The 17,497-nt window shown below is 35.3% G+C and overlaps 1 protein-coding gene across 1 annotated transcript in view; it reads left to right on the top strand.

The window, feature by feature from the left end:
- Positions 1–17,497, top strand: part of FCHSD2 (FCH and double SH3 domains 2) — a 318,404-nt gene that overhangs the window by 136,947 nt on the left and 163,960 nt on the right. The window contains exons 4-5 of the mRNA XM_055320838.1: positions 3,067–3,143; positions 14,995–15,139. Coding sequence (XP_055176813.1) covers positions 3,067–3,143; positions 14,995–15,139 — 222 coding nt within the window. The remainder of the gene's footprint in view (positions 1–3,066; positions 3,144–14,994; positions 15,140–17,497) is intronic.

Here is a 17,497-nt window from a genome sequence, read left to right as displayed (position 1 = left end):
AACCACTTAAGCAGTAATTAAACTGAATAAGTCAGCTAATTACATCATTTAGATGTAATTTGTTAAGAAAATATCAGATGATCTTTTCCTCACCTAGGAATTAAATCACATATTGACATTTATTTGGTAGTAACCATGTGTTACCTCCTATTTATGTTACCTACTTCTTATTCGTATCCACATATTATGAGTTTTTATTTATTTGAATCTGCACAAAAATTAATGTGTGCCTTATGTGTATGGAATAAATTTCTGGTACTTTTGTTTTTCATGACTTTGGAGTGTCCACACATATGTTTTCTTCCAATAGTGGAAATGGTCAAATTTGACTGTAATTTTACAAAGGAACTTACTTATTATATTAAAACCACCTGGTCATAATCTTAAAAATCTGGTTCTTTTTTTTTTCCTCCCCTGAGGAAAAGTGAAGAACCAGAGAAATTTTTATTTAGACATTTCTAACTCAGAATGGCAAAAACACAAAAGGAATTTGGATATTATACATTTGAAATAGAATAGTGTAGGTGGCATTTATTTGTGCAGTCAGTGAACATTATTTTTTTAAGGTTTATTTATTTATTCATGAGAGACACACACACAGAGAGGCAGAAACATGGGCAGAGGGAGAAGCAGGCTCTATGCAGAAAGCCCAATGTGGGACTCTATCCCATACTCTGGGATCATGCCCTGAGCCAAAGGCAGATGCGTAACCACTGAGCCACCCAGGCGTCCCTGTCAGTGAACATTATTAACAGCAACTAAGTGCTAGCTTCTTTGCAATAGTCTGGAGGCACTGTGATTGGAAAAAAAGGATAAGATCCCTACTTGATGGAGTTTATACTCAGTAAACAGATAAAATATATTTAAACCAGACAATAACAACATAATGAGGATTATGAATAAATGGGGGTAATGTGAGAGAGTAACTGGATGAAGGGTGAGCTGCTTTGTATACAATGATTAAATAAAACCTTAGAGGGATACAAAGACCTGAAGGATAAGAAGTGCATAGGTTGTGGTCTCTAAATCTCATTTCTCTCTGAAAGGAATCAGAGTTTCTTAGAAAACTAGTTTACTGAATATCTGGAATAGAAACTGTAAAAGGCAACAAATAAACTATCAAAGTTTATTGGGGTCATGATGTGGAACCAACTGGGAGGGACTCCTTACTGACCACAGGTGTAACAATTAGAGAATTAAAAGAGTTGTGAGTGCAATAAATTGAAACATATTCCTTATTTAAAATATATGAGTTCATAATGTTACTTTAAAATTCATCGTTCATGTTTGGGCAAAACTGAACAATCAAATACTTATCTTACCTTTCTTGTAGTAACTGTACCTTAGGATAACCAAATAGCTCAGGAGAGGAAGTTCTTTAAAAAATAATTCCAGCTAGGATGCCTGGGTAGCTCCATGATTAAGCATATGCCTTTGGCTCAGGGCGTGACCCTGGGCCCAGGGATCCAGTCTCACATCAGGTTCCCTGCGAGGAGCCTGCTTCTCCCTCTGTCTATGTCTGTGCCTCTCTCTGTGTGTCTCTTATGAATAAATTTAAAAATATTAAAAAAAAAGAATTCCAGCTAATGCAGAAAGAATGATGAGCTATTCTATTTTGAGGAAATTAAAATACCTAGGCAATAGAATTTTTGATATTTTCCTGTATATAATTTTGAATATTTTGGGTTAGGAAATTTAAAAATCAGCTTAAAGCGGTGGTGAGAGTTCAGAAGGTAGAAATGGGGGTGATAGGACGATACTTCATGCAAATAGCAGTATGAAGAAGGTACAGAGGTGAAAAAATACTGTACAAATTCAGGTAAGACTTAGTAATTGGGCTTCTCAAAGTACAAGGTATATAAATGGAAGTATTGTGAATATGCAGTTTTATGTGAGTTCTTAGAATACACAGTACTTTGAAATAGTAAAATCCAACTATTGCCAAGCTTAGGAGGAACTTGAGATTTATAGGAGCTTCTTTACAGTTCCTGCTACCCTTTAGGTTCATTGAAATAATGATAAATAAAAGCATTCAACAATGCATTTAATTCAACAATGGATTTAATGCCATTTTGATTTGGCAGAGACCTTAATAGGAGGGTGCCGTATAATAGAATACAGCATTGATTTTACTTGGGCAGTCTCTGCTTAAAGTAGGCAATCTGTTAATTAATGTGATTGTTCATCATCTCAGCATTTGATTTATTCTGTTTGAAGTTGCATGTAGAGATGAGTATCCTAAAGTATATGATTTCTAATCCAGTACACTGAATGGGGGACCACATATATTCCCATCTGAAAGTAATACATTCTGTGTTCAGAGTGAGTAGTTTAACCTCACTTGCCAATAAAATAGTCTTCTCTTTTCAAATCCTGATACCCACTGTACCTATTGAAGATAAATATTGGTTTTTTTCCACATTCATGTTGTATGGATAACAATAAGTGGGTATATTTCTTTGTAAAATTAATTTCTTTATTGAAATGATTTGTGCCATGGTATTATTTAAAAAGAAAAAAAAAGCCCTTAAAATCTGTCTTGAATCAAAATGACTAATATGGAATAGTTAGCACCAGGTTTGTTCATTAATTTTATAAGTGAATGTGTATCTGTCTGCTCCAAACAGAATTTGTTGGTTGTTGCCTTTCATAAGATGAGAGTTTGGATTTAGAAATGCAGTACATGCCACAGCAGAAGAATGGTGGGAAATTGAGTTGTCAAGCTGTGTATCAGAGCTCTGTGGAGTGGACAGATGTGTTCCCTATGATATTCCAGAGGTAGTTTGTTTTTATGGCTGGTCAGGTAGTGTGAAGTGAAAAGCATATCAACTAAGTTCCAATTTTTTTCATTCTTAGACTCCCCCTTCCCTAAAAATGGAAATGAGAGAGGATTGTGACAATAATGAAACAAGTTACAATGTTCTACCATTTATCATTGGTCCTTCTAAATTAAATTTACATTTGGAAAGAGAAGATTTGGAGCAATGTATTTTAAGGAAAAGAGCTTCTTTCGTGGCACAGTACTTATTTTTATAAAATATATGTATATACATATTTTTTTAACAGGGTATCCAGAAGTTGGCTAGTCAATATCTGAAGAGAGATTGGCCTGGAATAAAAGCTGATGATCGGATTGATTACAGGTAACTTAGTTAATAGATCTTGCTTATTTTCTCTAAAACTGTTTTCGTTTAGAGCCATGTCACATGTAGATAATGTAGACTTCAGTATTTTAAAAAATTACTTTTCATTGCTATGTTTTTAGACATAATTTCAAAATTATCAGATGTTAATGTTCCACAACATATGTAAGTCATACTTATAAAACAGTTTCCTTATGTATTAAGCCAAGATTGTGTTTTGCTTAATTGATCAATTTACTCACATATAGAATTTAAAGAGGGTAGATGACAACGGAACGTGAATTGTTTCCTTGGTGATCTACAGATGAAACACATTATTGCAACAATAATGAAACAAGATGATAGTGTTCTGTCATGTTCTTTAATTCTGAAATTCTAAATTTGGAAAGATGGAATTTTGTGAGCCTACAGAAAAGAGTTTCTAAGTTTTACACACACACACACACACACACACACACACACACACACACACAGAACAGGGTATCCAGAAATTGGCTAGTCAGTATCCCACATACAGATTTTAAAGAAGATAGATGACAGTGGAATATAAATTGTGTCTTCAGTGACCTACAGATATGTTTAAAGTATTTGTAATTATTTGTGATTTTGTGTAGGATTTGATGTCCTTTTTTTTTTTTGAAGTTAATATGGCAGTGTTTATTGGCTTTTATGATCAAAACTGTCCTTAGTATAAGGGAACCAGAACTCAAAGACAAGATTTCAGAGTTTGCAGTTAAAACTAATGCCCATGACACAATAGCAGAGAATCCAAGATAATTAAGAATTCAGTATTCGGGTGTATGGCTTGGAATCTGAATATGAAATCATGTTTGCTGTATTGTCAGTGAAGAGTGATATCATCAGATAAATTCTTAACAACATTAGAAAACTGAAAGATAGGGATGCCTGGGTGGCTCAGTGGCTGAACATCTGCCTTTGACTCAGGGCCTGATCCCGTGGTCCTGGGATCGAGTCCCATATTGGGCTCCCTGCATGGAGCCTGCTTCTCCCTCTCTCTCTGTCTCTGCCTCTCTCTCTCTCTCTGTCTCTCATGAATAAATAAATAAAATCTTTAAAAAATAAATAAATAAAAAGAAGACTGAAAGATAAATAAACTATAATAATTCTTCACAGTTGCAGGACTGACTGATAACATGGAAAGTGGCTTCATCAACTATAAGTAATAGATGTGTATAATTGCAATATAGACTACTAAAGCAAAACAGGAAACTAAAAAAGCTAGAGATTTTCTTGTGGACTTTCCAGTATCTTTAAAATTCCACTAAGAGGGGAAGAGATGAAATTGTAAGCAAAAGAGAAAGTGGAGCAAAAACCTTGAGTGAGAGAATGTTAAATAGTTTAGATTACTAGCATGAAGAAATCCTGACTAAGGAAGAGATTACTGGCTGGAGAATAAAGAAGTACTCCAGCTTATAGATAGGCTATTTTCTAAACTTGTTTGAAATTCAGGATTAAGGTTACCAAAGAAGTAAGGAGAGCTCTGCTCTCTGGCTAGCTTATACAATCTTATTTCTAAAAGTATGTTAAGCCAGCTTTTACTAAATATTTACTAAATACCAGACACCATGCTAGGAACTTCAGCTTAATCTCATGATAATGAAAACAACCCTGCAAGGTACATATAATCATCCTTTTTTTATACATTAGGAAACTAACTCTTGGGTTATATACTTTATTACTCAAGGTCACACAGCTATTTAAACAATCATTGATTCATTCATTATTCATGAGGTAGATGTAAAATATCTACTATATACTAGCTGTTAAAGTATATTTTAGGATCAAAATGTGAAGTGTGGTGCCTGTGCTTACTGAAGTTACAGGAGATAGCTACTATAAATAGCTGTGGTATTGTGTTAGGAGTGGAGAGGCAAATTAGGACTGAAGAGGAAACCAAGGCTTCTAGATCTGAGTCGTAAAGAATATACAGGAGTTTGCCAAGGCTGGGCATAAGGAATTCTAAGCAAAAGTATCACCTTAAAGGCATGGATGCATGAGAAAATATGGATGTTAGGTAACTGAACAGTCCACCTGGCTGGTGTGAAGTGTGTGGGTTGGAGGGTGAGAGGAGAAGTGGACCCAGAGAATACATAGACAGGCATCAGGAAATACTTTGCATATCAGACAGAGTTTATTTTCTTATTCAGAAGATAATGGAAGCATTGAAAAATTTCCACGAGAGGAAATACATGTTAGCTTGACTTTTAATAGTATGAAGGTGGATTAAAGATATGTGAAGAAGAATTTGGAAAGGATAAAATTGCAGGAATTTAATTACTCTTTGTCTCTTATTTGAACAATGAAAATTAGCAGTAGAAATTAGTTTGTAGGGACGATTTCAGTAGATCTTTAGGAGATGGAAACTAGAGGACTTAAAATTGATTTGGCAGAGTTTTGTTTTTTGTGTCTATCATATTTGTTCTGAGATGAACTATAAACAGTTTCTATAACTGTCAAACTAGAAATTAGTTTTCTCAGTATCTAAAATAGCTCTTGTAACATAGAAAGCACTTGGTAAATATTTAGTGAATGAAGAATGAAGTTAGAGAGAGGGAGAGGAAGGACTATAGAAAGACCCCAAGGTTTGGTTTTTGTTGTTTTTAATTTTATTTAAATATAATTAATTAACATATAGTGTATTATTAGTTTCAGATATAGAGTTGAGTTATTCATCAGTTGCATGTAACACCCAGTGCTCATTACATCCTTGCCCTCCTTAATGCCTATCACTCTGTTACCTCATCCCCCCCAACCCTGCTCCCCCCAGCAACCTTCAGTTTGTTTCCCATAGTTAAGAGTTTCTTATGTTTTGTCTCCTTCTCTGATTTCATCTTAATTTTTCCCTCCCTTCCCCTGTGATCCTCTATTTTGTTTCTGAAATTCCACATATGAGTGTAATCATATAATTCTCTTTCTCTAATTGACTTATTTTGTTTAGCATAATACTCTGTAGTTCTACTCACATCATTGCAAATGGTAAAATTTCATTTTTTTTGATTGCTGAGTCCCTTGTCCCCTCAACCCCTAGGTTTATAAATTTAGGTAGCTAAGAGGGTAATAGTGGCCTTGTGAAAAAGATAATCAAAAGATCAAGATCGAGGGTGAGAATGGCAATTGCCAATTTTTTGTTTGTTTATTAGGAGTTTATTTTGGTTCTAGTTGTTTTAAATTTCTCTTTTAACTTTTTTTGTATTTATATTTGTATTTGTACTTTAAAAATTCTTATCAAAGTAATGCATGTGCAACAGAGTATAAAGTGCTGCCTCATCTTCTTTCCCAAGCCTCTCTTATTCACATTGCTGTTCCCTTAGAGTAAGTACTGTTAAAAGCACATGACCCTTCCATTTCTTTCCTGTGGGACACAAACATAAGCACAAACAGTTTTGTTCTTCTTAACAGAACTGGAATTACTCTATACATATACTTCTGTAACTCCTTCCACCACTCCACTCTACCCTACCCACACTTAAAAGTCTGTTTTAGACCTTTCATGCCAGTACATTCAGGTACTCCATTCTTTTAAATGTTTGTGTTAGTATTATAGTATGGGTGGACTATAGTTTTGTTACCCATTTTTTGTTGGTAATTATTGAGTTTCTTACTATTGCAAATAATGCTTTAGTGGATAACTCATGTTTGCATATAGTTACATCTTTGTGGACTAGGAAAGTATATCTACAGGGTAAATTTTTTTTTTAGTGTAAATTCTTAAAGGGGGAAATGCGAGGTCAAGGGTTTATACATTTAAATTCTGACATTGAAAAAAATAAATTCTGACATTGTAAATTATACTTCATAAACTGTGTATCAGTGTATTTTACATTTGTTCTAGTTGATTAGAATTTTCATTTTTTACTGAAAGAACATGTGATTAGTCTTCTAAAATATTTGTTAGTCTGATGAAACATACACTATTTAATGGCATCAAACCACCCCCATTTGCCTTAAAACTAAACAACGGTGACACTACTTTCTCTTGGATCTTTTTCTTTAGTCTTTTAGGACAAGTTTTCAGCTCTTAGTCTCTTCTGGCTGTTAAAACAAAATACCACAGACTGGATGGCTTTTAAGTAAAAATTTATTTCTCATCTTTCTGGTGGTCAGGGGGGCTGAGACCAGCCTGGTTTCTGGGGAAGTCTCTCTTCTGAGTTGTAGGATTTTCAACTTATATTGTGTCATTACATGGTGGAAGAGGTTTGGGAGCTCTGTGGGGTCTCTTTCAAAAGGGCACTAATCTACCTTATGGCCTAATCACCTCCCAAAAGCCTCACCTCCTAATATCATCATCTTTGGGGGTTAGGATTTCCACATGCAAATTTTGGGGGGACAGACATTCAAACTATAGCAAGTCCTTTCTATAAAAGCATTTCTCAAAGTTCCCTTAGCTCTCTAGTGACTTTTTAAAGTAATCTTGTATGTCTTTTTTCTGTCTTTATATATTGTCTATAAACTAGTAATGATTGTATGTTTTTTATTAACTCGTCAGCTTAGGAATCAAAAAGTCAACTACCTCCAAATTTGACTTCTTCCTAGATCTCGTCCTGTCTTAGGAATCTTAAGCAGCTGCTTCTCTGCCTGTGATCTCTTCCTTTCATTATTTCAGTTGGGTACAGTACCACCAACTCCCTTTGTAAAATAGGCCTAGTGTAACTCCCCTGCTTGAATATTATCTGTATTTCTTCTTGCCAGTGGGATGAAAATTTTAAATTAATTAATATTTATTTATTTATTTGAGAGAGAACATGAGTAGGGAGGGAGGGGCAGAGGGCAAAGGAGAGAGAGAATCTTAAGCAGGCTCCACACTATGCTTGATCTCAGTCTCACGACCCTGAGATCATGACCTGAGCTGAAATTAAGAGTTGGACACTTAACTAACTGTGCCATCCAGGTGCCCCCCCAAGGTATTTTTTAAAAGCCATGAAGAAACCTGGCACCAGATTACCTTTCTCTCCTCATCTTTGGCCATTTCTCCTTTCCTTAATCCTTAGTTCCCTCACCTATGGGTACCTCAAGCTGCAGTTGTATTGCAGTTCTTACCATACCGTGACTGGACTGAAATCAGTCATCTTCCCTGTCTTTACCTCTGTTACCTGCAGTTAGGATATTGTCCCTTCTTATTAGCGAGAGCAGCACTATATGGAACACTTACTTCTTAAAAACTATATTTTCTCCTTGTTATTACTTACTGTATAAATTAATCTTAAATTATGAGCTTATGTATCACGTTTCTAGAGTTTTCTTGATGTACAGTGTTATATTTTTAGGTCTAGGGAAGAGGTATGGTTTTGTTAAATTTTTTTTTTTTTTACTTTTTATTTTGAAATAGTTGTGGATTCACATGCAGTTGTAAAAAGTAATACCAAGAGCTATCTTATACTCTTCACCTAGTTCTCCCAGTGGTAATATCTTACATAACTATAATACAATATTATAACCAGGAAACTTATATTAATAAAATCCACCAATCTAATTCAGAATACACCAGTTTTACATACACTCATTTGTGTGTGTACATATTAAATTCTGTGTAGTTTATCACATATGTAGATAGACCAAGAGCAATCTTCTATCAGCAGCAGAGCAGAGGTTTGAGAGCCTGACAAATCTGGGTTCACATCTAGGCCATGTAATTCCCTCCTCTTTCCTCCACTAAATACGTATGGAATGCCTGCCGTACCAGGTGCTGCGGATACAAGAGTGAACAAAACAAAGCTTCTGCTGCATGGAGCCTACATTCTAATGAGAGAAGACAAGACAAACATATAAATTCTTAAACATTATATACTGGTGATAAGGACAGTAAGCATAGTAAGGAGAATATAGCATAGTGGGAAGTGGTGGCACTGAAGTGGCTGTATTGTGTAGAGAATAGACTTTAGGGAAACGAGCAAAAGCAAGAGATGCTGCTTCCATAATCCAAGCACAAGATAATATTGCCCAAATCAGGATAGTAGCAGTGGAGGAGACAGACAGTAATCAGATTCCATTATATTTTAAAGTCTACTGAACAGGATTTTGGGGTAGATCAAATGAAGGATGTGAAAGAAAAAGGAAAATCAATGATGACTCTAGGGTTTCTGGTTTGAGCAACTAGAGGGTTTGAGTGGGCTATCAGTGAGATGGAAAGAATTAACAAATTTTAGGGGAAATCAAGAATTTGGTTTTGGACACTATAGTTTTAAGATGCCTACTAAATGTCCAAGTTGGATATGTTAATAGGCAGTTGTAGGTTAGGAAAGATGTCTAGGCTGGAAATAGAAATTCAGGAATAGTATATTGGCAGTATTTAAAGCCATGCGCCTCAATGAGTATATCTAAAGAGTGAGTGTAGTTAGAAAAGAGAAGCCTGGGGACTAACTTTGGGGGCACTCCAGCATTTACAGGGCAGTGAGATGAAGAGGAATCAACAAAGGACATTATTAAAGAGTGGCTAGTGAGAAAGGAGTAGACTAAGAGAGAGTGATGTCTTGGAAGCTGAGGGAGGAAAGCATTTCAAGAAGGATAAACTAGATCAGTTCTGCTGATAAATTGAATGACAGGACCAAAGCTTGAATTGACTACTGAGTTATCCATAAGGAGATATTTGATGACCTTGACAAGCAATTTCTGAAGAATGGTGGGGGCTTCAGGGCTTATTTAAATTAATCAAAAGAGACCAGGAATGGAGCATCTGGGTGGCTCAGTTGGTTAAATGTCCAACTCTTGATTTCAGGTCCTGATCTCAGGGTCCTGAGATCAAGCTCTGCATGGGCTTGGTACTGGGCATGGAACCTGCTTAAGTTTCTCTCTCTCTCTCTCTCTCTCTCTCTCTCTCTCCCCCCTTCTCTCCCTCTCTCCCCTCCCCCTCCCCTCTCCCTCTGTCTCCTTATCCTCTTATTCTCTCCATCTTCTGACCCTCCCCCAATCCCAGCTTCCTCACCCTCACTAATGCATGTTCTCTCCCCCCCTCTCAAAAATAATAACAATAATTTTTTAAAAGACCAGGAGCATGGGACGCCTGGGTGGCTCAGAGGCTTAGCGCCTGCCTTCAGCCCAGGGCATGATCCTGGAGTCCTGGGATCAAGTCCCACATCAGGCTCCCTGCACGGAGCATGCTTATCTCTCTGCCTGTGTCTCTGCCTCTCTGTGTCTCTCATGAATACATAAAAAATAAAATCTTAAAAAAAAAAGACCAAGAACAGAAGAATTTTACAATAATTTCAGACAGTTCTTTCAAGGAGTTTTGCTGTTAAAGGAACAGGCACTAGTGTGGTAGCTGGGGAGAATTGGAGGAGTTTTTTGTTTTTTGTTTTCGCAGGTGGGAGATGTTATAGCATATTTAGAGATCCATCCAGTAGAGAGGGAAAAGTTGATGTTGAGAAAGCACAATTACTGGATTGCTATTCTTTTTTAAAAAAAGATTTTATTTATTCATGAGAGACACAGAGAGAGAGAGGCAGAGACACAGGCAGAGGGAAAAGCAGGCTCCATGCAGTGCACTCAATATGGGACTCGATCCTGGGTCTCCAGGATTACACCCTGGGCTGAAGGTGGCGCTAAACCGCTGAGCCACCCGGGCTACCCTGGATTGCTATTCTTGAGTGAATTATAGAGTGTAGTATAAATGTGAAAGGTTGGCCTTCAGAGCACAGGTAGTTCATCCAAGTAAAGAGATGATAGAATGCATGGGTGGAGAAGCGGGGAGATTGGTAGATGTGTGGGACCATATGGGCATTGTCTTCTGGTAGCTTCATTATCAGCTGAAAGTGTAGTCATATTAGAAGTTTGAAATGAGAGGAAAAGGTGGGAAATAATTATGTAGAAGATGGAGAGAATAAGAGGATTTAGGGGAGTATAAGTAGAATTGCTGGGTAGCACTTAGGGGTTACTAGAGTTTTTTTAGACATCAATTTAAACTGAGACCAAGGCAGCATGATTATGGTTTTCTCCAGTAATGTAATATCTGCTGCACAGAGATAGGTATGGTATAAACAGAATTTTGGATTTAACCAAAATTGAAATGTGTAGATTAGAACGATGAAAAGAGAGAGGGGCCAGGATCATAAGGGTATATAAAGGGAGTGATTATAGTGGTAGACCATGAAATTTAGGTTGGATAAGGAGCTGAGAAGGGAAATTATGAGAGATGCTAAGAGACAGTGGGAAGGAGAGTAGGATAAAAATTAGTGAAAGGGAATAAAGGGGAAAGGAGGAAAAATTAATGGGAATTATCAGAAAGGGTGACAGAACATGAGAGACTCCTAACTCTGAGAAGCGAACAAGGGGTGGTGGAAAGGGAGGTGGGCGGGGGCTAGGGGTGACTGGGTGACGGGCATTGAGGAGGGCACTTGATGGGATGAGCACTGGGTGTTATGCTATATGTTGGCAAATTGAATTCCAATAAAAAAATAAAAAAAAATAAAAAAAATAAGAGATTAAAAAAAAAAGAATGGATTGTAGGTTCTAGTAGAGTTTGAATACTTATTGGAGTCAGAATCCTAAAAGGAATAAGTAGAAACAGAAGGTCAGGGCTTAGATGATTAATTTGGGATTACAGCAGAGGGGTAGTTATTGGTAATGGCAAAGTCTAAATTATGACCATAGAAGTACTATTTCCTGGTGAATAGCCTTGGAAAAATTCTACAACCTCTCCAAGCCTTACTCTTCTCCTTTGAAAAATGGAGATAATGCCTATTTTACAAAGTTGACATGAGGATTAAATGATAACGTAAATTTAAAAATATATGGCATAGTGTTTAGTATGTGACAGATTTTTAAAAGCATTTACTTCCTTTCTTTCATAATTTTGAGCCTCATTTCCTGACCTGAGCAAAATAGCAGAATACTATATGCATCAAAATTGTGTATATGAAGCCTAGTGAAAATTTTTTTTAAATTAAAAATCATTCTATACCCATTATTATTTTTCCTCAGAATGAAAAATACTACCATTGCAGCTATCACTATTATGTTAAACACTTACATTTCTATTATAATTCTGCTTCAGTTACTATTTATTCATTTAAACAATCTGTGCCAAAGGCTTTCATATCATTTGCATTTACTGCCAAAATAGCCATGTGAGGTATGTAGTGCTGGTATTTTCGTTATTTTCTCCATTTGCCAGTTGAGGAAATGAAAGTAGAGTGAAGTATCCTACATATGATTATATTGGCTGAACTAGAACTTGAACCTGAGTTTTCTGATTAACTGGTAACTGAATTCTGTTTTTTTCGTGGTGTGTCATTATTAGAGATATGCTTGCCTACTGTAGATCTGCCAATCTCTAAAGATCTCTTTTTAAACTGTACAAGGAAAGAATTTTTCTTTTTATTGTACAATCCTCATAATGTATGTATCCATTCATTTTTTTCATGTAACAAATACTGTAACTTTTCTGAATGCTAGGCCATGTGTTTAGGCCCTAGAAATATGGTAGTGAGAAAAACATGTACCCTTACCTTCAGGAAATTTTCACAATAGTGAGAGGGATACACATTAACTAACCATTACATAAAAATATTTATAATTGAAGGAAAAATGCTGGAGCCATGTGAACGAGTAACAGAGAGGGACTTAATTGAGTCTGTGAGGGGTTGGTGGTGATCATGAAAGACTTTTCTAAGGAGGTTACAATTAAGCTGAGATTTGAAGGATGAACAGCAGTCAGCGAGGCAAAGAGGTAAAAGTGGGTGCTAGTTAAGGGGAGAGCCTAGATGAAGGGATCCTTCCTTCTTTCTTTCCATCCACATTAACCCTCCTTCCTTCCTATCACAATTCATAGTGGTTCTTTCTCATTTTTATTATGATTTTAAAATGTATTTTAAATGTAAATTAATAGTTATGAAGCATCGTACTGAAGTTTTTTCTCTGCATTTTCTGAGAAAATCAATTATTTGAACTGTTTAGGAGGCCTGTGGTGAGTTTACATCCTAGATTCCATCAGTTGTCATGCAAAAAGGCCATGGAAGATACTAATTTTGCTGTTCTTTTTTTTCCAGCTTTACTGAAAAATAATGGACATGCATCATTCTATAACTTTAAAGTGTACAGTGTGATGGTTTGATTTACATATATTATGAAATGTTTACCATTATAGGTTTAGTTAACATCCATTATCTCATTTTCTTTTTTTCATTATCTCATATTCATTTTGCTTTTATGCTGACAGTTTTTGCTGGCACAACACACTGAATCTTTTTCCAAAGGGAATGTGATACTCTTCTTCTAAAAATGAATATTTCCATCTAAAGTGATTCATTCATTCATTACAAAAACTAATTGATTATATAAGTTAATCGTTTCCTTGGTTGAAAAATACAGTCACAAGTTTTTTTTAGTTCTAAGTAGGATGGGGACCCAGGCAATTTTTCTTTTTCTTGTTTTTACTTTATCATCCATTTCATCCACTGACCCACTGCTTGCATTTATGTAACCCAAGGTACCTACTATAGTAGCAGTCTATAATAGAAAATCCACGTAACATAAGAAGAAAATCTCGAGAGATGAATGTTATAATCTATCAGTGCAAGTATTTCATTTTTAAAAATAAAATACCAGGGACACCTGGGTGGCTCAGCGGTTGAGCATCTGCCTTTGGCTCAGGGCATGATCCTGGAGTACTGGGATTAAGTCCTGCATCAGGCTTCCTGCATGGAGCCTGCTTCTCCCTCTGCCTGTGTTTCTGCCTCTCTCTCTGTGTGTCTCTCATGAATAAATAAATAAATAATCTTAAAAAAAAAAAGCCAGAAACACACACACAAAATACCATCCATTGTTATGATAAGTTATAAAATATGTTTAATCTGTATAGGTGCATACTAGAACTGACTAAGGTGTTTAGCAAAATAGAAAAGAAGCTTTGAAAGGAACATTGACTACAAAAAGCAAAGGATGAATAATTCTTTGACTCTAAGAAGACATTGCTGAGCACATTTATCAAGCAAAGGTGTTGGAACTTGCTTGGAATGATTCCAAGTGACAATGTGATGCTGGCTAAGCATTATTACAACATAGAAAACAGATGTAGAACAATGATACCATAGACTTCTTTTGTTAGAGAAATAGACTTCTCAAGCACATAAGCAGTTGTTCATTATTTTTTTTCCAGCCATATCAGTTTATGTAAGAAAGTAATATGATGTAGTTGAAAGAGAATGTACTTTAGAGGTACCCAGCCTTCATCTTAGTTCTGCTACACTCGTGTGATCTAGAGGGATTCTCTAAATCTCTCTGAGCCTCAGTTACCCATCTCTAAAATTAGGAAAATATCTTTTAGAAAAGTTTTTAAAAGATAGATTTATTTACCTTGGGAAGAGAGAATGGGAGAGTAGCAGGGGGAAAAAGAATTTGAAGCAGACACCATGCTGAGTGCAGAGCCTGACACAGGGCTTGATCTCACAACCCTGAGATTACCACCTGAGCCCAAACCAAGAGTTGGACACTTAACTGATTGTGCCACCCAGGTACCCCAGGAAAATACTTAATGAAATAATGAAACTTGATACACACAGTGATGACCCTGAGACAGTGAAAAGTCTGGATAGTCTGAATTATTCACTAATTTTTATAGTATTAGCTTTGCCTGGAATTATAACCTTGTATCACTTTATTTCAGTATCAAAAATAGTTGATGAATCAAGACAGCCCATTGCAGAGCTACAGAGGAATAAAGTATATGTTCTACCTATATATGTTAAAAATATTAATACCTATAAAGCAGTATAAATACACTTTCAACTATAAAGAAAATATTCATTCTGCTTCACAGTGCTAGCCAGTGAGCATAAGGTTAGCCAACTTTTTTTTTCTTTTCCCTGCCTAATACTTTTCTGTCCCTCTTTGAATTTAGGAGCATGTATCCTGTTTGGAAATCTTTTCTTGAGGGAACAATGCAGGTAGCCCAGTCTCGGATCAATATATGTGAAAACTATAAAAACTTCATTTCTGAGCCTGCAAGGACAGTGAGAAGCTTAAAAGAACAGCAACTAAAAAGGGTATTGTTTATATTCTTTTCTTATATGCATATTAATATCTCGGTGCTCCATTTGTAATCTGCAAGATTATGTTAAATTGCATTTTAACGTGAGCTTTTCTATATGGTCACAAATATTTCTGATTTCAACTTGGATTTTCTGATTTCAACATGTTATTAGGATTATTTTTATTTCATCATATTCTTTCTAACTACTATATTTTATTAACTGACAAGTGTAATTTGAATTTAGACATTTTGGAAGCTCAGTGCACACTTACGAATATCACCTTTCACATTAACTCAAGTAAATAGATTGACTTAGTTTCACAATATTGGTATAGTTTGGTGTATGTTAAAGTAGTTACAATGTTATTAATCCCACTAAGTCTTGAAAAAATTCATCTTAGTTTTAATTTGAGCCATTTTGCATAATAATTTAAAAGAAGTTGACACATTTTGACCAAATATAAAAAACTTATTACCAGAAATAGTGTTAAGTTTAATTATATAGGTTATAAGGAAGTAAAGTGTTTAAATAGATCTATTTCTTTGATTATACAGAATTTAAAAATTCATAGGAAAAAAATCACTATTTATTAAATGCAATTTTTATGAAAAGCTTGCTATTGAAAATATTGATTGAATTGTGTCCTTTTTTGGAAATAGAGTGACAAAAACAGATTATCATGATGCCTACTAAATAATTAAGTTTTTCTTGTGGAAGCATTAATATTTTAGAAAATATCGAAGTAACCATTTATGGAAATAGTAATACAGGATCCAGTGTTTTGATTCTGATTGCCATTTGGATTTTCAGAATTGTTTTACAAACAAAATATAAAATCTAAACAAATTTGTTTATTTGTCAAAGATTATTTTAGTAGCATAAAATCAGTATGTTAAATGTATATGTGTGTATATAAAATTCTCATCCCTTTCAAGCACTCATGTAATATCACTTGGTTTTAACATATTTGTATAAGAATGCCTTTGTTTTATCTTTGCTAAAAATTATTTCTTTAAAAACAAACATGGTGGATAAACTATATGACCATGAACCAAACAATGCTTTTGAATTGGAGAAAAATATGTTGTATCCCTAGGTATGTAAATATCCATGTGTGCAGAGACAGGGTAGGAGACAGAGGCAGAGAATTAATACTAGCATAACTTCCTACTGGGAGGAAATACTACGTTTCAGATAGCCAGTGCATTCACTAAATCTAACTGAATTATTGGAAAATTCTACTTTTCTTAATATAAGAATATTTTTGAAAAATTTTATCACTGTGCTTTTCTCTTCCATTGGTAGAATAGAGTCTGCCCTGAATTTAACCAACATTCCTGGGCAAAGGATATTTGGTGAGATTTGACAGTCCTCATATCTGTGAATTAATTTGTTTTATATGATAGCTGTTAAAAATGGTGCTTATGTACCATCTAAGCAGTTGTTAGACATTAAGTACGTATATTAGCTTGTATAACTGAAAATTCCAGGTGCTCACATAATGGTATTAGAATTCAGCCTTTCTTCCCATCTATTAGGTCTGCTTCATTCTTTAGCAAATGCTCCGTTCTTCAGCAGCTCTCTATATGGTGGCCCCCTAAATGCAAGATTTACAAATCTTACAGCAAGCAATCCTACGTTTTCCATTTTCCTAAAAGCTCTAACAAAATTACCCAAATTGATACTGATCGGCCTGTTTTGGGTCACAGGCCTTCCCCCAAGTCAGGGGTTACAATCCTCATGCAAACTATATGTACTAAAATGGGTAAGAAAATTGAGATGGGTTTCCAAAAGAAAAAAAGGGAAATAGAGACAGAGCAAGCAAAAATAACAAGTAACAACTACAGTTGGTTTCTCCGACTGTACCTCCCAAGCTTTACAACAGATTGACTCCATATAGAATAAATAGACTATCTATCTATTCTTTTTCCTTTGCTTCTTTAACCTTTCCCTCATTTTTTTGCCTGCTTTTGAATTAATCTTGTATTTCTCATTTCTTCTTTTTTTTTTTAAGCCATAGTGTGATAAAAGCAGTACAATACAGTACTGTTGTCTATAGGCACAATGTCATACAGCTAGTCTTGAACTTACTCATTCTGTATAACTGAAATTTTGGTTGGCTAGCAGTTCTCTCTTTGCTCTTCCTCCAGCCCCTGCTGACCACAGTTCTATTTGCTTCCATGAGTTTGATACTTCATGTAAGTGGAATTATGCAGTATTTATCCCTTTGTGACTGGCTTATTTCACTTAGCATAATGTCCTGCAGGTTCATCTATGTTGTTGTATATGGTAGGATTTCATTCTTTTTTAAGGTCAAATAATATTCCATTATGTTATATGCTACATTTTTTATAGGTGCATGCATTGATC

The sequence above is a fragment of the Nyctereutes procyonoides genome, unplaced genomic scaffold (assembly GCF_905146905.1).
Source record: "Nyctereutes procyonoides isolate TBG_1078 unplaced genomic scaffold, NYPRO_anot_genome, whole genome shotgun sequence".
NCBI classification, from domain to species: Eukaryota; Metazoa; Chordata; class Mammalia; order Carnivora; family Canidae; genus Nyctereutes; species Nyctereutes procyonoides.
Note: the sequence above shows the minus strand (reverse complement) of the source record. Positions and strands in the feature narration are given on the sequence as shown.